Source organism: Odocoileus virginianus, chromosome 3, assembly GCF_023699985.2.
Source record: "Odocoileus virginianus isolate 20LAN1187 ecotype Illinois chromosome 3, Ovbor_1.2, whole genome shotgun sequence".
Taxonomy (NCBI): Eukaryota; Metazoa; Chordata; class Mammalia; order Artiodactyla; family Cervidae; genus Odocoileus; species Odocoileus virginianus.
In genome coordinates, this window is record NC_069676.1 from 40,290,803 (window position 1) to 40,310,256 (window position 19,454).

Consider the following 19,454-nt stretch of genomic DNA (forward strand, 5'->3'; position numbering starts at 1 on the left):
CATCAGTCAGAATGGCCACTATTAAAGTCTTCAAGGGGCTTCTCTGCTGGTCCAGTAGTTATGAATCTGCCTGCCTAGTCAATTTTGAAAAAGAAAAACAGAGCTGGAGGAATCAGGCTCCCTGAATTTAGACTATACTACAAAGCTACAGTTGTCAAAAAGCATAGTACTGGCACAACAGTAGAAACATAGATCAGGAGAGAACAGGAGAGAAAACCTAGGAATAAACTCATGCACCTATGGCCAATTTATCTATGGCAAAACAGCCAAGACTATACAATGCTGAAAAGACAGTCTCTTCAACAAATGGTCCTGAGAAAACTGGACAGCCACATGCAAAAAGGAAGTTCAGATCATTCTTTAACTCTATACCCAAAAATAAGCTCAAAATGGATTAAAGACCTAAATGTGAGACCAGATACTATAAAACTCCTAGAGGAAAACATAGGCAGAAAACCCTCTGACATAAATCACAGCAGCATCTTTTTTGATCCATCTCCCAGAAAAATGGAAATAAAAGCAAAAACAAACAGATGGGACCTACTTAAACTCAAAAGTTTTTGCATAGCAAAGGAAACAAAAAACAAAATGAAAAGACAACCCACAGTTTGGGATAAAATATTTGCAAAAGTGTGACTGATAAGGGATTAGTCTCCAACATTTATAAACAGTTTATGATGCGTAACAGCATCAAAACAAACAGCCCACACAAAAAACGGGCCGAGGACCTGAATAGACATTTCTCCAAAGAGGACATAAAGATGGCCAACAGGCAGGTAAAAAGATGTTCAACATTGCTAGTTACTAGAGAAATGCAAATCAAAACACCAGTCAGAATGGCCAGCATAAAAAAAACAACACAGGGACTTCGCTGGTAGTCCAATGGCTAAGACTCCATGTTCCCAATTCAGGGGGCCTGGGTTCAATCCCTGGTCAGGGAACTAGATCCCACATGCCACAACTAATGATTCCACATGCTGCAACTAAGACCTGGTGCAAATAAATAAATAAATGCATTTTTGAATCCATAACAAATTCTGGAGAGGGTATAGAGAAAATGTACAATGTATGTACAGTGTACATACCTACACTGTTGGTAGGAATGTAAATTGGTACAGCCACTGTGGAGAACAGTATGGATGTTCCTTAAAAAACTAAAAAATAGAGCTACCATATGACCCTGAAATCCTACTCCTGGGCATATATCTGGAGAAAAACATTATCTGAAAGGATACATGTACCCCTATGTTCATAGAAGCACTGTTTAAAATAGCCAAGACACAGAAGCAACTTAAATGTCCAACAACAAAGGAATGGATAAAGAAGATGTGGTGTATATATATATATAAAACATATGTATATGTATGTGATATATATAGTAGAATATTACTCAGCCATTTAAAAGAATGAAATAATGCCATTCACGGCAACATGGATGGGCCTAGAGAGTGTCATACTGAGTGAAGTGGAGTCCCACACAGAAGGAGAAACATTGTATAACATTCCTTACATGTGGAATCTACAAAGCGACAATACAAATGAACTTATTTACAAAACATATAAAGACTCACAGACTTAGAAAAGGAAATTATGGTTGTGAGGGCAGGGGGAGGATAGTTAGGGAGTTTAGGAAGGTCATGTACACACTGCTGTATTCAAAATGGAAAACCAACAAGGACCTATTGTATAGCACATGGAACTTTATCAATGTTATGTGCCAGCCTGGATGGGAGGAGGGTTTGGAAAAGAATGGATACATGTATATGTATGACTGAGTCCTTTTGCCGTTCACCTGAAACTACGATGACATTGTTAATCGGCTATACCCTGACACAGAACAAAAAGTTTATAAAGTTCAGGGAAAAAAATTCATGGTGCCTCCATTCTAAAGCAGTTTATGTAGACATTTAAAAAATAAAATGCCTCAAAAAAAAAAAAAAAAAAAAGAACCTGCCTGCCAATGCAGGGGACACAGGTTCAATCCCTGATCCACTGCTGAGGGGCAACTGAGCACGTGCTCCACAACTACTGAGCCCAGATGCCTAGAGCCCACGTTCCTCAACAAGAGAAGCCACTGCAAACAGAAGCCTGTGCACCACAACTAGAGTAGCTCCCTCTTGTCTTAACTAGAGAAAAGCCTGTGCACAGCAACAAAGACTCAGCGCAGCCAAAAATAATTAAAATTTTTTAAAATCTTTATTGAATTTGTTACAATACTGTTTCTGTTTTGTTTTGGCTTTTCGGCTGCAAGGCATGTGGGATCTTAGCTTCCCGACCAGGGATCGAACCTGCACCCCCTATATTGGAAGGTGAAGTCTTAACCACTGGACCACCAGGGAAGTCCCCAAAAATAATTAATTTTTTAAAAGTCTACAAATGGGTCTTCCCTGGTGATCCAGTGGTTAAGAATTTGCCTTGCAATGCAAAGGATATGGGTTCAATCCCTGGTCAGGGAACTAAGATCCCACATGCCTTGGAGAAATTAATGCCACACACTGCAACTACTGAGGCCCCACGCCACAGCTAGAGAGTCTGTGCGCAGCATTGAAAGATACCGCATGGTGCCACTAAGACCTGACACAGCCAAATAAATGTTTTTTTAAGTCTACAAAGAACAAATGCTGGAGAGAGTGTAGAGAAAAGGGAACCCTCCTACACTGTTGGTGGGAATGTAAATTGGTGCAGTCACTGTGAAGAACAGGATGGAGGTTCCTTGAAAAACTAAAATTAGAGCTACCATATGATCCTACAATCCCACTCGCGGGAACACACCCAAACAAAACTAGAATTCAAAAAGATATATTCACCCCTATGTTCACAGCAGTTCCATTTACAATAGACAAAACATGGAAAAAACCTAAACATCCACTGACAGAAGAATGAAGATGTGGTACATGTATACAATAGAATACCACTCAGCCATAAAAAAGAATGAAATGATGCCATTTGCAGCAACACTGATGAACCTAGAGATTTTCAAACCAAATGAAGTAAGTCAGAAAGAGAAAGACAAGTACCATATGATATCACTTGTATGTGGAATCTAAAATATGACACAAACGAACATATCTACAAAACAGATACAGACTCACAGACATAGAGAACAGACTTGTGATTGCCAAGGGGATAGGAGCGGGGGAAAGACTGTACTGGGAGTCTGGGGTTAGCAGATGCAAACTAGTACATGTAGAATGGATAAGCAACAAGATCTTACTGTACAGCACAGGGTACTACATTCAATATCCTATGACAAACTACGATGGAAAAGAATATGGAAAAGAATATATATATATATATATATATATATATACACACAGATATGTATAACTGAGCCACTTTGCTGTACAGAAGAAATTAACACAATGTTGTAAATCAACCATACTTCAATAAAATTTAAAAAATAAAAATATGTCAGCAGAGGTGGGGCAGCCAACTGCAAGGGTCCTCAGTGGGCAAAAGGCAGAACAGGCTGTTTCTGCCTCGGACGATCCTCCTAGACACTAGATCATTCCAAACGGGAAAGTGTGACTTGGCAGGACGGACCTGGAGTCCGAGGGACCTCCGCCCAGGACGCAGACCCTGACTCCATGTGGGGGCCCCACACAAGCTCCAAATGCCCACCAGTACACAATATGAGGGACAGGGAAGGCTGAGCAGCTGCCCCAGAGCTGAGGAGACTCAGGGGGGCTCCTGAACCAGGGACAGGCGATTGTGACATCCAGGCGACCTGTGGAAGAGACAAAATTTGTGCAAGACCAGGGTCCCAGGGATGCCATGGCAGCAAGTCTGGGAACCTTGCAGACTTCTGAAAACATAAAATGGTTTCAACATAAAAAACCTGAAAAGTGTGTTTTTGCCCCCCAATTTCATGAACTCTTCTACCTATGCTTCTGTAGGTTTGAGCCAGTTATAAATAAAAACACAAATAAATAAAAGTCTCCTGGGCACCCAAGGTCTCCCCCGCCCTCCCACCCCCGATATGGAACAGCATCTCTGGCCTCAGCCGCTCCATGCCAGGTGCCCCCACCCCAGTCATGATGACCACAGGTGTCCCTGGGGGAAGACCACCCCAGGCTAGAACTCTGCTATGGAATGAAGCATGAATCCCCCAGACAAAGTCAGGGCAGAGAGATGACCCTGTGGGTGTGAGAAGGTTAAGGGTGCTGAGACCCCCCCCCCCATTCCCTTTTATATCCCACAGAGGGGGCTTCACCCTAAGCCCTGCACCCATCAGCCATATCCGACCTTGCTGGGGCTACAGGGACCCTGTAGGAGGGGGGCAATGTCCACTTGGAAGTGTGGAAGGCTGGAAGGCTGTGGCCACACTGCCCCCTGGCCCAGAGGACCCCGGCAGGGGTGGTGGGTGCTAGCCAGCTTCCCACACTTCTTGGGGGTGGGGTGGGACCCTGAGCCTGAGCTTGAAGCCCCTGCAGCCTTCTTGGGGTGCAGCTTTAAACCCCAACCTTCCTGAGGCCCTGGAGTTGGAAGGAGGAAGTGGGGACGTCCAACCCAGGTGTGGGGTAACCCCAACGGCCTGCTGAATGCGACTATAAGAGGGGGTGGGCACATGGGCAGGGGGCACCGCTGGACCATGCCCGGAAATTGCAGATCCCCTTGCCCCTCCCTGGCCCCAGTGCTGCTGGCTGTGCTGCTGGGTGGTGAGTGGGGTCCACGTCCGCCCAGCTGTCCATCTGTCCCACACCCTCACTGCCCAGATGGGGAGAGTGAGGCAGAATCAGGCTCAGGACAGGAGCCTCAAGGGGAGGGTAGGAGGAAAGGAGAGGGATGGGTCTGTTTCCCCATCTGTGAAGTGGGCAAAACCTAGTCCCTTCCGCCCAGGCAGGTATCCTGGGGACTCAGTGTAACCGGAATCCCCAGACAGTGCCTGGCAAACAGCAAGCGCTTAATATGTGTGTGAGGGCGCACCAATGAATGCCTGACCTGGTGAATGAGGCAGGTGTCATAGGAGGCCTGGGTGAGGGGCCTCCACCCTCACCCCAAGGAACCTGACTCATGCCTCAGCTTGTCCATCTCCTGGCCCCCAGGACTGGGCGCTGGGCCTCCCGGAGCCTCCAGGAGTAATGATAATGACCTCGGGGCTCTCCGCCCCAGCGCTAACAGTCCCAGGCAGGGTCCCTTTCCCCCAGCAGACCCCAGTCGGTGCTATTATAGGACCCGCAGTTTGCAGATGGGGAAACGCAGGTTCCGCGGGATTCCGGGTCAGACAGCAACTCTGCCTCTTCCCCGTGCCCCGTCTGGGCTTCCTGGAGGTGGGGCGGGGGCATCAGACGAGGCGACTGCCCCTGACCCCCGTGTCCCCAGGAGCAGCCCAGGCCGCGGAGATCGTGGGCGGGAGGGAAGCCCAGCCCCACTCGCGCCCCTACATGGCGTCGCTGCAGCTGGCTTCCGGCAGCCACTTCTGCGGGGGTACCCTGGTGCACCCGAGGTTCGTGCTGACCGCCGCTCACTGCCTGAACAACGTGTGAGTGCGCCGGAACGTGACGGGCCGGGGTCCGAGGAGGAGGGCGGACCTGCTCGGGAGTCGGGGGTCCGGAGTCCGGGGGGCGGAGGGCGGGCCTGCCCGAGGGTCCGAGTCGGGGGTGCGGCCCTGCCTGCGCTTCGCCTGGCCTCACCCTTCCATCCGTCCACCTGCCCAACCCTCTCATCCCAGACTAGGCGGGCACCTGCCCTGCCTGCTCTCCGCGCCCGACGTGGCCCCCTGATGCCCCAGGAGGATGAGCTCAAGCCAGGGGCCCAACCTTCGGGGGCGAGATGCAGACGGGGTGGCGGGTCTCCTGGGGGCAGCGGTGGGGAGTCCCTGAGGGGCTGCACCCTGGGCTTCAGGACGGGCATGGGGAGCACGGGTAGGCTTAGCACGAACGCCCCGACCCAGGAACCCTCAGCGCGTGCGCGTGGTACTGGGAGCCCACCGTCTGCTGACTGCCGAGCCCACCCAGCAGAGGCTCGGCATCAGTCGCCTGTTTGAGAACAACTACGACCCGCAGGAGAAGCTGAATGACGTGCTCCTGCTGCAGGTAAGTGGGTGGTGCCGGCGCTGTGCTCCATCCTCTAGCGCCTCCCGCTGCAGGCGGGAGGCCAGGCCAGGCACCAACTTCAGAGTATGCGGGCCCCCCCCGCCACCGTGGACTTTGCCCGGCTGTGTCCCCTCCCTTCTCCCTGCACTGTTCCCAGATACCCTCACATTTGGCTTCCCAGATGGCTCAGTGGATAAAGAATCGTCCGCCTGCAATGCAGGAGATGCAAAAGATGAGGGTTCAATCCCTGGGTCGGGATGATACCCTGGAGGAGGGCATGGCAACCCACTCCAGTATTCTTGCCTGGAGAATCCCATGGATGGAGAAGCCTGGCAGGCTACAGTCCATGGGGTCACAAAGAGTCAGACATGACTGAAGCGACTGGGCACCCACAGCTTTGGCACCAGCCTCCTCTCCTCAGGGAGACCTCCCTAGGCTGTCCCTGTATCACCTGAGTGATGCCCCCCACTCACTGTTCAGGATGAGGCTCTATTTCCCTTGACTGTGCCACCTGCCCTCCTCTTCTCAGCCCTTCCTGACCCAAAGATCAGCTCCCAGAGCAGAGATGTAGTGTCCCTAGGGCTTAGCCAGGATCAAGCATACAGTTGGGTAACTTCCCTGGTGGTCGAGTGGCAAGATTCTGTGCTCCCAATGCAGGGGGCCCAGGTTCGATCTCTGGTCAGGGAACTAGATCCCATGTGCCCCAACAAAGAGTTTGCATGCCGCAACTAAGATCCAACACAGTCAAATAAATAAATAGTTTTTTTTTTTAAAGCATACAGTTGGTGCTCAATAAGTGCTTTGTATGTGAATGAACACCACGGTGACCAGTGCTGGAAACAGGTGGCTCATGGCCTCAAGGAAGGTTAAACTGAGCCCTTGTCAGTTTGGAGGGTGATCAGGACAGCCTCCCTGGAGGAGGTGACCCTTGAGCCAGGCAGAGGGAACAGCATGTGCGAAAGCCGGGAGGAGGCACTTTGGGATAATGGTCTGTGGGTGGATGGGGGTCTAGAGGCGGGAGCTCACTGCCCCCTCACCCCCACCCTCTGCCGTAGCTGGACCAGCCGGCCACCCTCAACACCCACGTAGCGGTGGCTCAGCTCCCCCAGCAGGCTCAACCACTGCCCCACGGCACCCAGTGCCTGGCCATGGGCTGGGGCCGCCTGGGCACCCTCAAGCCACTGCCCCAGGTCCTACAGGAGCTCAATGTCACCGTGGTTACCTTCCTGTGCCGGCCACAGAATGTGTGCACCTACGTGCCCCGACGCAGCGCTGGCATCTGCTTCGTACGTACTGGCGGCTCTGGCGCAGGGACCGCAGGAACTGCCCCAGGGAGGAAGGGTGGGCAGCGGGGACCCAGCCCTGCCTTCTCCTTCCTGAGCTCCCCATCTGGAAGGTGGGCACACCCGTCGTGAGGGGTGATGTGGCCTTTGTGGGACTGGGGGCTCATCCATCCAGGGGCTCCTCGAGTGGGTGACCAACCCCCACTCTGTGGCCACACCCATCTCCCCGTCTCACTGGAGAGGCTTCAGTGAGACAGGGAGCATTTCACCCCTGCGCGGCCCCTTCCCCGAGGCAGCCTCGTCTGGCTGCTGGCCTGGCCTGAGGGACTGACCAACCTGCCCCTCCACAGGGGGACTCCGGGGGCCCCTTAATCTGTGATGGGATACTCCAGGGCGTGGACTCCTTCGTGATCCGGGGATGTGCCACCGGCCAGTACCCTGACTTCTTTGCTCGTGTCTCCCTCTATGTGGACTGGATCCACTCCGTGCTGAGCAGCGTTGGGGGCGAGGACAGCCCCTGAGCCCCCCAGAACCCCTGCAGGTGCTGCGGACAGAGGTGGTGGGTCTGTTTCTGTGTCCGTGCCCCATCTCCCTCTCCCTGGCAGCCCAACCTGTGCCGTCAATAAAAGCTGAACCACCCCCTTGGCTCCTGTATGTCCTTCCCACGGGCAATGTCAGGGAGAATGGGTCAGGCTCCTCAGTGTCTGGGTCCTGAAACCCCAAACTCAGGGTAGGGGTGAGAACAGAGGCCTGGAGGTCAGATGAGGGCCCAGGTCACCATGGATCCCACTCCCCAGATGCCCACACCCTGCCTGTGTGACCCTGGGCACATGGCTGCCCCTCTCTGTGCCTCCGTTTCCTCATCTGGAAAACGGAGTTGCCCCACACATGTCCAAGTGTCCAAGGAGCCCCACTCTGGCTCTGGGGGCTGGGGGTGTCCTGTCCAGTTCTATGTGTATTAGTTAGTCGCTCAGTTGTGCCCGACTCTTTGTGAATCCATGGACTGCAGTCTTCCAGGCTCCTCTGCCCATGGAATTCTCCAGGCAGAAATTCTGGAGTACATAGCCATTCCCTTCTCCAGGGGATTTTCCCAGCCCAGGGATCAAGCCCAGGACTCCTGCATCGCAGGCAGATTCTTTACTGCCTGAGCCACCAGGGAAGCCCTTTCATCAAAATGGCCTCTTGACTAAGTCATCACGACCTGGGGTGCCCAGGGCTGGTGGGGCTCCTGAACAAGCATGGGCCGGCAGAGGGCCATCAGGAAGGCTTCCTGGAGGAGGTGGCAATGCCTGAGATGACTCCCAGTGCAGGAACAGGAACAAAAGAAGGGTTGTACAGACAAGGCATAGACCAGGCAAGGGCCCTACATCAGGAGTAGCTTGGGAATGTGGGGAACAGCAAGGCCAACTGAATGGGGAAGGGAGAGCAGGTCAGGGAGGGGCAGGGCTGGGAGCACACACAGCCACCGGATGACCTGGGGTCTAGAGGAGGAGCCTGAGGCAAGGCAGAGGTAGGGGTCACAAGCCAGCCATGGAGAGGGCTGGTGGCCATGGCAATGCAGCAACGGAGGCTCAGAGAGAGGAGCCAACCAGCTCTGGGCACACACCAGCGTTGGAAGGCAGCTCTTTGGTTATTGATTTACTCTGCTGCCACCTGGTGGCAACATGCAAATTCGAGCTGGAGCCAGAATCCCCTCAGGCCCGCTGCCTTTTTTTTTTTTTTTTTTTTAACTGTTTCACAACTCAGCTGACCACCCCAGCGAGGAGCTGAGGCTGCTTGCAGCAGCAGCAGGAGCGAGCCTGCGCTGAGACCTGGGGCAAGGCCGGAATTCTGGGAAACCCCCCGCTGATAAACGTCAGGGGAGGGCCGGGAATTCCCCCCCGCAGCTCCCACGGGCCCACGGCAGGGAAGTGGTTTCTATAAAAAGCCCAGAGGGACCTCTCCCGCGGCGCTGGGGATAAATGAGGTTTGCTGGAGGGCATGTTGGACTGAGCCCATTGATGGGAACAGAAAGACCCAGAAAAAACAGCCCTGGGTGTTTTCTATTTTCTGAGCTCCAGCACATGAGTGTGTGTGTGGTGTGTGTGTGTGTGTGTGTATGTATGTAAGATGAGTCAGAGGAAAGCTCTGCACAAAAATGATCAGATCCAAGGAGGGGAGAACAGGGACCTGGGAGCTGGGGCTGACTTCTGGAGGTTGACAAGGCTGTTGACATTCAGGGGAGGACCGGGCCACAGGAATTATAAACAGGATGTTGCAGAGAAGTGACCCGGGGAGGGGGGTGGCCGGGGAGAGCAGGGCGGCCCCCAGAAACACAGGATCCCCTAGCTTCCAGAGCATCATTGTCCTGTGAGATGCTCCACGTGGCATCACTACTCTGATGGGAACCAGAACACCCCCAAGAGGATCATCACCATACCCTCTGGGAGAGGGTTAATGGTTAACAAACCCTCAAGGACGGCACTTTCTTATCTAAGAACTTCACACAAGTTCATTCATTTAATCCGTGGGACAATCTCGTGAGATGGGAACCTACAGCTTCCATTTTACAGATAAGGAAACGGAGGCTTGGAGAGGGCCTGAAGTCACAGTGGTCAAGTCCCCTGGAGTCCACAAATTTAGCCATCGCAACCTGTGAGGATGTAGCATGCAGGTGGTCCTCAAAAGATCCAACTTTGTTTAAATCTGGTCTCCCCACCTGAGACACAGCCTCCTCCATTCTCCCTAGCCCCGATGGAAACTGGGTTATGTATACAGCAGGTGCTTGCCAAGTGCTCTATGGTAGCTTTAACTCAGCAAAGTGGGGAACCTGCCAAGAGGGGAGAGATGGGCCACTTGCCTGTGGCCACACATTAGGGGTGGGGGGGGGGCCAGGGACAAACTGGACTCCCACCCCAGCTGGGCTCTGGGTGTCCCTGGGTGCCCCCGCCCGCCCCTTCCTCAGATGGATCCGTTGGTTCCCGCCCCGAGCCTTGCTCCAAGCCAGGAGAACGTTGCTTCTTGCGACAGCCTTGGCTACGGCCGTTACAGCTGGAGCAGCTGGGGTTGGGAGGTGGGTGGGGTGAGGGGAACGGGCGTCGTGGGGCTGGGGGTTGGCCCTGGGGGACCCCATCTCCCTTGTCCAGATTGAGCTCTTCCAAGGTCCATGCCAAAGCCCTCAAACTTGGATGGAGATCCATGGTCCAGCCTCCAAGCCCAGGAGGGAATTCTCTCCTCTGGCTCTGGCTAGAAGGGGTTTCAGAGAAGTTCAGAGGGGCAGGGGTGGGATGGGTTGGGAGGGGTTCCTTCCCAGAACCTCAGAGGGCCCCCAGAGACTGACTGAATCCCAGGTAGGAGTGAGTTCCCTGTTAGGTGCAGCAACCAAAGACAGGTTGGAAGTCCAGGCTCCCAGAGGGACATCCAAAGCCAAGGAAGAGTCAGCAAGTCCCCCTCTAGCTGTGAAGTTTGGGTTCAAAGCCCAGCTCCCCCAACCATGTCACTGGGCAGGTGGCTCACATGGAGACCCCGCCATGCCTGCAAAATATTAGGACAGAGTTGGGTGCACGTGATTGCTGTTATCAGAGAGCCCTGGGGAAACTGAGGCACATGGCATCCCAAGCAATTCCTTTGGGCCAGAGTGACCAGTATTCTTGCCTGGAGAATCCCACGGACAGAGGAGCCTGGCAGACTACAGTCCGTGGGGTCGCTAAGAGTTGGACACAACTAAGTGACTTAGCACGCATGCATGCATGACCACATTTAGCAAAAATACAGGACACCCTGCTAACTAACTTCGTACAAAACTACATGTAGGGAATATTGGCTTCCCTAGTGGCTCTGGTGGTAAAGAATTTGCCTGCAGTGCAGGAGACCGGGGTTCAATCCCTGGGTCAGGAAGATCCCCTGGAGAAGGAAATGGCAACCCACTCCAGTATTATTGCCTGGAGAATTCCAGGGACAGAGGAGCCTGGGAGGCTATAGTCCATGGGATTGCAGAGTCAGACACAACTGTGTGGCTAACTTTCACTTCACTTACACAGGGCACCCTGCTAACTTTGAATGTCAGATAAACTTGCACATAACTACATCCCATGCTCATATGTGGGATACACTTATGTTAAAAAGATGTCTATCTGACATTACAGTTTAATTGTGCACCCTGAGTTTGAACTGGTGACCCTCCTGGGGCCTCCTGGTCACTTGCACAGGTCCTTCCCCAACTGTTCTTCCCATCACCCAGTCGGCCGTCCCCCAGTCCCTGGGATGGGGAGAGGAAGTAGGGGCACCTGGCCCCAGCGTGGGGCAACTGCAACTGCCTCCAGGCGTGGGGGCTATAAGAGGGACAGGTGGGCACAGAGGGCAGAAACCCAGGAGCCCCCAACCGACCATGACCCAAAGCTGCAGATACTTCAGCCCCGCCCTGGCCCCCATCCTGCTGGCCCTGCTGCTGGGCGGTGAGTGGGGTTGAGTCTGTCCCTGGTCTTCTGCTCCCGCCTCTCCACTTGCCCTGGACCCTGCCGGCCCCCTCATCCTCATGGGATGAGGAGGAGACTGAGGTTCTGAGTGGTGAGGGTGAAGGGGGGGTTCACCCCGCACCCTGTGGGGACTTCAGGTCTGGCTGCGCCGGGGCAGGAGGACCGCACACGCCCCCTCCCCTCTCTGGATGATAAGCAATAGAGGAGCCCAACCCAGCGGGGTCCTGGTGGGGGTTCCAGGGGTCGGGGTTCCTCCTCCGCTTACCGCCCCACCCCGCCTGTGCCCCCAGGCCCCGCGCTGGCCTCGGAGATCGTGGGGGGCCGGGCTGCCCCGCCGCACGCATGGCCCTTCATAGCTTCGCTGCAGCGACGCGGAGGCCACTTCTGCGGCGCCACCCTCATCGCACGCAACTTCGTCCTGTCGGCAGCGCATTGTCTGAACGGCCTGTGAGTATCTCCGCGCGCGCACACATCGGGTCCCGGCGCGAGGGGAGTGGGGCCGGCCCAGGGTGGGGGCTTCCGGCAAAAGCGCGAGGGTTTGCAGGGTCCTCCTGCGCCCCAGCTGGGTCTCTCCGCCGCTTCCCATCCCGGGGGCCCCCACATCACCTCCTGTCCGCCCCCCGACCCCAGGAACTTTCGATCGGTGCGCGTGGTGCTGGGGGCGCATAACCTGCGGCGGCGGGAGCGAACGCGGCAGAATTTCAGGGTCCAGAGGGTCTTTGAAAACGGCTTCGACCCCTTGAGCCTGAGGAACGACGTCGTGGTTCTCCAGGTGCGCGGCGGCCGGGCGGGCAGGGCAGGTGCAGCGCCCTGAGAGGCTTGGGGAGGGCGTGAGGAGCAGGAGACTGGGGGGTGCGGCTGGCGGGGGCAGACCTGGTGTCCCCCCTAATCCCGGGGCTTCAGTCACCCTTCTGTGAAATGGAGAAGTGCACCCCCGCACCCCGCAGGCCTGCCAGAGATTAGATGATAGGACAGCCAGAAACTCTGAGCAGCTGTCTTTGCTGGCGGTGGGCACCTACGGCCTCCTTCTTTGGGAAATGGGGCAAAATTACCTACATTCGGGCGGGTGGGAGTCTGGAGGCAGAAAACTACCTTTCCCCTCTGCTTGCACAGCTATGATTATTCACTGAGACTGTTCTAGAACAAGGGCCTTATGGTCTCTGGTGTGGCCCACGGTTTGTTCTGTTGAACACTTACTGTTTACTGCATTCAAGACACATTGAGGGACTTCCCTGGTGGTCCAGTGGCTAAGACTGCACGCCCAAATTCAGGGGGCCCAGGTGCAATCCCTGGTTGGGAAACTAGATTCCGCATGCTGCAACTAAGACCCCGCACAGCCAAATAAATAAATATAAAAAAAGAAGAAAAAAAGACATATCTAGAGACGTGGCCTCAGCCAAGGTGGTTCCTCCCACTTTACAGATGGGGAAAGTGAGGCTTGATGGGAGGCATGCTGAGGGTGGGTGTCCTGCTCTTAAACACCCCAGGACAATGGCGGAGCCTCTGCGGGGGAACCCGGCCCCAGAGTCACAGCCGTGGCTCACCGCCCCTCCCCCATGACGGCTCCGTACCCCCCACCCTCCTCTGCAGCTCAACAGGATGGCCACCCTCAACGCCAACGTGCAGGTGGCCCGGTTGCCTGCCCAGGACCAGGGCGTGGGCGAAGGTGTGCAGTGCGTGGCCATGGGCTGGGGCCAGCTGGGCACGAACCAGCCACCGCCCCAAATCCTGCAGCAGCTCAATGTGACCGTGGTGACTGGCCTCTGCCGCCCCACCAACGTGTGCACCCTGGTGCCACGCCGACACGCTGGCATCTGCTTTGTAAGTACCCTGGGTTCCCCCAGCCCCCACCCCACTCCCTCCCAGGCTGCTGCAGCCAGACCCCTGGAATATCTTACCCACCCTGAAGGGCAGGTAGGTGGAGCTGAGAGGGCTGGGCCGGGACCCCAGCCCCCCAATTTGTCTGGCTCCACAGGGGGACTCCGGCGGGCCCCTAGTCTGCAACGGGCTGGTCCATGGGATCGATTCCTTCGTCCGTGGAGGTTGCGGCTCCGGGGTCTTCCCAGACTCCTTTGCCTCTGTCGCCAAGTTTGCCAACTGGATCAACTCTATCATCCGGCGCCACGGTGACGACGATGGCCCCTCTCTCCACCCCAGGGACCCCGTGAGCAGGACCTACTAGAAAGGCTGCACCTGTCACGCCCCCTCACCTGCCCCTGGCTGGGCCCTTCCCATGAAGCATCACTCAGCATCTGGCACAATAAAAACCTCTCTCTGTTTTGTAGAAGGTGTCTGCGTGTTTGTTGGTTGTACAATTGTGTCTTGAAAAGTCCTCAGGAGAAGGTCCTGGGCATGTCACAAGTACACAGCCACCAGGTGGTGGCTAATTCAGGGCACTGGGGTAAGAAGTCCCTTCCCTACCTTCCACAAAAGGATCCCAGTTGCTATTTCTGGTTTTCCCTCCTGTTAAACAATTAAACCAGCACTGCAGGTGGTGAGAACACAGAGCACTACAGCAGGTGTTCACATATGCTTACAAGCACAGACATCACTCTGAGTCTTTGGAAGTATTCACTCAGCTGGTCCTCTCTCTGCCCTCGAAACAGAGGGGCAAACAGGTATGAAGTCACATTCAAGAGTCTGGGTTCGAGTCCCAGCTCTGTGACTTTGAGCAACTTGTGTGATATCTCTGAGCCTCTCTTTCCCTGCAGGAAAGAGTGATGGACTGTCTGGGAAGCAGCCAGCCAGGAGATGGGGTCCCGGGCCAGCCTCAGCATCATTGAGTGGGGAGACAGTCCCTCCCCCACCTCCCCAGACTTGGTGGGGAGGTGGGGGAGGAGGGAGGCAAAGACGTCAGATGTCTCACAAGGAAACACTTCAGCCCGAAGGAGTCACAACAGCCCTGGAGAGGCGACCAGCCTGTACCCCTCTTCTGCTTCCCTGAGCCTGGGAAGGAACCCCCAGGGGCCCACAACACATGTAGGCTCTGCCATCATGCGGCTCACAGGCTGATGGTGGGGGAATCAATTGCCTAAACCAGCAAATAAATTTGAGAAGTAACATCAGGCAATGCCCCCTCCCCCACCCCCTCCCCCACACCACGAGGCCAGGATAAACTTCTCTCTGCACCAACCCCGCCCCCCCCCACATCCTCCCAGTGGGGCACACCAGCCTGGGCCCTACCTGACAGTCAGTCCTTTTGCTAGTCCCTCTGTCTGCCGGCTCTTCCTGAAGGTATACCTCCCCACAAGTGCCAGCGGCTCAGAAACGTGACCCGCTGCCCAGCAATCGCTTTTTCCATTTAATACTATACCCTGGCAGTATTCCCAGGTCAACAGAGCATCCGGGGACACGCGGGGTTATCCATTGAACTGACCTGTCTTGTTGGGTCATTTCAAAATTTTGTTGCAATTTCCAATACGCTTACTTACATAATCTGGACTCCACTTGCAAATGTGCTTTCGTTTCAGAGATTCTGATTTTAGTATAGAAACATGTCAGGATCTAACGAATCACATTTGCTATGTTGTTTTCTAATTTTCTTTTCACTGTGAAAAGGAGAGGGGGAAAGATGGTGCACTGCTTCCACTGGGAACAGCTCATAGCTCGAGGTCCTCCCCACTCTTCTGGGAGCACCCAGCATCTCCCCCTAGTAGGTTCATGAGATATTGACCCGCCATCCCCAACTTACAGAGGACTGTGTGACTCAGGTTCTGCTCATCAGAACCTTTCACCCCCTGCCTGCAAAAGATGGTTTAGGGGCATGAGATCCAAGTTCGGCCAATGAGAGGCAGGCTTGAGACCCTGGCTACAGTGATGGGGAATTTGTAGAGGGACTGACCCAGCTTCTGGGCTGAGTCTAGGGCTCCTGGGGCCACAACAATGAAGTCTGTTGAGGAAAAAAGTCATCAAGGAGGAAAGGAGGAACCAGAGGGAGACCTGACCTTGTTCAGGTGCCTGGATCAAACTATAGCTGAAGGTGGACCCATGAACTTTCCATGTAATTTCCTTGTTGAAAATTCCACCCAGTTTGCCTTGGTTTTTCTGTCACTTGTATCCAGTCTTTCCAGCCACCCCTACACATCACTTTTCCCATATTCTACTTATTGGGATATCAAGCTCCAGAGCCAAACCAGTGGGAACAAGGGTGTTGGATGACCTCTCCCCACCCCCACCTGACCTCTTCTCCAAGTTGTAGGAGGAAGAGAAAGAAGGGAGGAGCAGAAAAGGAGGAAGTGGGTTGTTTACAGACTGTGGTCTTCAGCTGCTGTTGCGAAACTTTTGGAGCTGGATAGACACTAGGGGGGACTGGGCTGGGGGGCTAAGGGTGGGTCCATCCCTCTGCTCGGCCCGCTGCCCATCTAAGGGGCAGCTCTCCACACCAGGGCTGGCCCTGGGTCAGGCTCACAGGGGTAGTTGGCATACTCAGAAGCCTATCTATACTCAGTACAAAGTCCGTGGGAGAGAACCGCACCCCTGGGGAAAATGGACAGGCAGCTTCCCTTTCTCCAGCTGGGCTGATGCCCACCCGGCAGATAGGGCCTGTGGGAGTGCCCGCCTCCTTCCAGCCTCATAAAAGCACCCCCAGGGTCCTGCCTGGGTCAGTGTCAAGGCCACGGCGGCATCATGGCAGACCGCACCCTGCACCTGGTGGTTCTGATCCTCCTCGGGACAGCCCTGTGTGGTGAGTGGATGTGGGATGACCAGTGGGGGCCACCAGCTTGCAGGGCAGTCAGCGAGGTGGCCCCTTCATCAAACAGGACTATTCCCCAGCCCCACATGAACAGAAGGCTCTGGAAACCAAGGAATTCTCCAAACTTTAGGGATTTGGGGGTTGTTTTTTGTTTTGGCGGTGCCAAGCGGCTTGCAGGATCTTATTCCCTGACCAGGGATTGAACCCCTGCTCTTGGCAGTGAGAGTCCCAACCACTTGCCTGCCAGGGGATGCTCTTAAAACTTTGCATCTAGCTTTCCACACACTGGCAAACCGAGAGGCAAATGCTGGCAGAGATGTTGAGTTTGGGCGGCCCAGCTTTCCTCGTGTTTAAATTGAAGCCATCAGGCCCAGTGTGTAGGCATGGGGTTTTCCCCAGGCTCCCTCACTCCTTATTCTATGTCTTCTCAGACGTTCCTCCCTGGGGCCCCGGGAGGTTGTAACTCTGTTGGGGAGGATTGCAGGATGGAATTCCAGGTCTGAGGGGGTATTACAGCCACCGGAGGGCGGGGTCCACGGGGGATCCTGAGGGCTAGGCTGCAGTCACCTAAGTCACCAAAGTCCTCACGCTGACCTGCCCACCTCCAGCGGCACAGCCCCGTGGCCGGATCCTGCGTGGCCAGGAGGCTCCATCCCACTCCCGGCCCTACATGGCATCCGTGCAGGTGAACGGCAAGCACGTGTGCGGAGGCTTCCTGATAGCAGAGCAGTGGGTGATGAGCGCAGCACACTGCCTGGAGGACGTGTGAGTGGCCCAGGACAAAGAATGAGGCCGAGCGGAGCGGGGCGGGGCGGCGGGGACGTGGTTCTGATGTGCGTCCACCCCACTCCCAGGGCCGATGGGAAGGTGCAGGTCCTCCTGGGCGCACACTCCCTGTCGCAGCCGGAGCCCTCCAAGCGCCTGTACGACGTGCTCCGCGCAGTGCCCCACCCGGGCAGCCGGCCAGAGACCATCGACCACGACCTACTCTTGCTGCAGGTCTGCCGCGTCTAGACGCAGTCCCCCCGCTGCCCTGGGGCTCCGCCCTGCCCCGGGCCTAACGTTGGCTTCTGCCCCATCCCCCAGCTCTCTGAGAAAGCCGTGCTGGGCCCTGACGTGCAGCTCCTGCCATGGCAGCGCGAGGACCGCGACGTGGCTGCGGGCACTCTCTGCGACGTGGCGGGCTGGGGCGTGGTCAGCCACACCGGCCGGAAACCCGACCGCCTGCAGCACATACTCCTGCCGGTGCTCGACCGCGCCACCTGCAACCTGCGAACGTACCACGACGGCACCATCACTGAGCGAATGATGTGCGCGGAGAGCAACCGCCGGGACACCTGCAAGGTTCGCAGGCGGGGCGGGACAGAGAGGGTTCAGGCCTGCTGTGGGTGGGGCCTGTAGAGGGGCGGGGCAGAGAGGGGACCAGCCCGTTGGGGGTGGGTCCAGGAGAGGGGCGGGGCGCCCTGGGGACTGGGCAGAGAAGGGCAGGTATGCTGGAGGGCGGGCCCAGCAGAGGGGCTGCGCACAAGGACACGCTGGGCGGGCATGGCTGGCCTGAGGACAAAAAAGGGTTGGGAGGAGAGGTAACAACTGGGAGAAGATGTGGATGCATTGGGACCCGACCTTGAAGGCTTCGAGGGGCTGCTGCGCAGACACTGGGACGGAGGGTGGAGTGGAGCTTGAAAGAGGTGGAACCGAAATCCGTAGGCGCGGCCTTGATGCGCGGCAGTAGGTTGACCCTGGGGAAACTGACGAGTGAGGGAATGACTGGGGCCTCAGGGCTGAGCGGAATTGGAACAGGCTGGAAAAGCAGCAGGCTCTAGTGGAGCCGAACCAGAACGCGGGAGGGCGGGCCTGCACCGGACCTCACGACCCCGCTCCCCGCAGGGCGACTCTGGAGGCCCGCTAGTGTGCGGCAGCGTGGCCGAGGGCGTGGTCACCTCGGGTTCACGGGTCTGCGGCAACCGCAAGAAGCCCGGTATCTACACGCGCTTGGCGAGCTATGTGGCCTGGATCGACGGCGTCATGGCTGAGGGCGCAACCGCCTAAGGAGCCCCTGAGAGGCTGCGGTCACGGGGCCCGAGCAATAAAATCATCCATTCCTGCACCCGATCCGCCTTTATTAATTGCACGCTGCCTGCAGGAGTGGACCGAAGTGAGTCAGGCTGAGGGGGCGGCGGAGTCCTGGTAAAGATGGTAAAGCTGAGATTTGCCTGAAGGAGGGACATTCGGGCTAAAGTCCGGAGGCTCCACGCCCTTCAAGCCTGGCTTCACTTCACGCCTCAGCCACACGGTGGCGCCCTTACTCTTCCTAGGAAATAGAAGTGCCCTGAGACCTAGCAAGGGGTGTGGGTGGGGTAGTGTCCCCTTGGTTCCCGCTTCCCAAGAGGAATGTGAAGGCCTACTGTGTGCAAGACCCCGCTCTGGGCTGAGATCTAGGTACACAGACAGGTTGTATTCTTAGAACCGTGTCCCAAATGGGGAAACGCTCAGAGACACTGTGTGACTCTGCTGAGCAGCCTGGAATTCAGCCCAGAGCAAGGTACCTGCCTGCGTTCACAGTCTGTCCCCACGTGCAGTGTGGCTCACTGACTGTCCAAAGCTGACTGATGTCCCAGAGCAGCCCCCCTGATTGGGGACCTAGATGATTCACCACCTTCCTGGGTCTTGGTTTCACCCTTCTGCGAGATGACAGGGCAGAACCCAGGGACTGAGGCCCTGGGCCCTCCCACCCCCGGATAAAGGGCCACTGAAGCCCAGCACCTACTTGGCCCCAGGTGTTAAAGCCTGACCCACAAAAGGAGCCTCTGACCTCCCTTTGGTCGATAAAGAGATTGAGGGTCTGAGAAATGGTCATATGCCTCACGAGGGACTGGAACTGGAAACTGGCCAGGTGTTTTTCTGCTATGAAGCATTCATTCACATGGAAGCTCTTGAGACACAGCTAAGACCCAGCCCTGCTCATAGCAACCGGGTCATATATTCCCGG

General features: G+C 55.8%; 3 protein-coding genes and 1 non-coding gene across 4 annotated transcripts; all 4 read left to right on the forward strand.

Annotated features, from left to right (window-relative positions):
• The first annotated feature begins 4,591 nt into the window (after nucleotides 1-4,591).
• PRTN3 (proteinase 3) lies at nucleotides 4,592-7,946 on the forward strand. The gene is made up of 5 exons (XM_020890349.2): nucleotides 4,592-4,658; nucleotides 5,323-5,482; nucleotides 5,894-6,035; nucleotides 7,091-7,321; nucleotides 7,669-7,946. The coding sequence occupies exons 1-5, from the start codon at nucleotides 4,592-4,594 to the stop codon at nucleotides 7,837-7,839; spliced, it is 771 nt and encodes a 256-aa protein (XP_020746008.1). The 3' UTR covers nucleotides 7,840-7,946.
• Nucleotides 6,651-6,722, forward strand: TRNAG-CCC (transfer RNA glycine (anticodon CCC)). The gene has a single exon. It is a non-coding gene; the product is annotated as a tRNA-Gly (tRNA).
• A 3,624-nt stretch (nucleotides 7,947-11,570) lies between the features above and the next one.
• Nucleotides 11,571-14,059, forward strand: ELANE (elastase, neutrophil expressed). The gene is made up of 5 exons (XM_020890303.2): nucleotides 11,571-11,751; nucleotides 12,063-12,219; nucleotides 12,403-12,544; nucleotides 13,363-13,593; nucleotides 13,748-14,059. Exons 1-5 carry the CDS (start codon nucleotides 11,685-11,687, stop codon nucleotides 13,952-13,954), a joined length of 804 nt encoding a protein of 267 aa, XP_020745962.1. The 5' UTR covers nucleotides 11,571-11,684; the 3' UTR covers nucleotides 13,955-14,059.
• Nucleotides 14,060-16,160: 2,101 nt separating this feature from the next.
• CFD (complement factor D) lies at nucleotides 16,161-18,572 on the forward strand. The gene is made up of 5 exons (XM_020890304.2): nucleotides 16,161-16,456; nucleotides 17,074-17,230; nucleotides 17,320-17,464; nucleotides 17,552-17,809; nucleotides 18,353-18,572. Exons 1-5 carry the CDS (start codon nucleotides 16,399-16,401, stop codon nucleotides 18,512-18,514), a joined length of 780 nt encoding a protein of 259 aa, XP_020745963.1. The 5' UTR covers nucleotides 16,161-16,398; the 3' UTR covers nucleotides 18,515-18,572.
• Nucleotides 18,573-19,454: the final 882 nt, after the last annotated feature.

Coding starts and splice junctions, on each gene's coding strand:
- PRTN3 (XM_020890349.2), top strand. CDS start 4,592: ATGCCCGGAAATTGCAGATCCCCTTGCCCCTCCCTGGCCCCAGTGCTG. Junction 4,659..5,322: donor GCTGGCTGTGCTGCTGGGTG/GTGAGTGGGGTC, acceptor CCGTGTCCCCAG/GAGCAGCCCAGGCCGCGGAG. Junction 7,322..7,668: donor GCAGCGCTGGCATCTGCTTC/GTACGTACTGGC, acceptor GCCCCTCCACAG/GGGGACTCCGGGGGCCCCTT.
- ELANE (XM_020890303.2), top strand. CDS start 11,685: ATGACCCAAAGCTGCAGATACTTCAGCCCCGCCCTGGCCCCCATCCTG. Junction 12,220..12,402: donor GCGCATTGTCTGAACGGCCT/GTGAGTATCTCC, acceptor CCCCGACCCCAG/GAACTTTCGATCGGTGCGCG. Junction 13,594..13,747: donor GACACGCTGGCATCTGCTTT/GTAAGTACCCTG, acceptor CTGGCTCCACAG/GGGGACTCCGGCGGGCCCCT.
- CFD (XM_020890304.2), top strand. CDS start 16,399: ATGGCAGACCGCACCCTGCACCTGGTGGTTCTGATCCTCCTCGGGACA. Junction 17,465..17,551: donor ACGACCTACTCTTGCTGCAG/GTCTGCCGCGTC, acceptor CCCATCCCCCAG/CTCTCTGAGAAAGCCGTGCT. Junction 17,810..18,352: donor ACCGCCGGGACACCTGCAAG/GTTCGCAGGCGG, acceptor CGCTCCCCGCAG/GGCGACTCTGGAGGCCCGCT.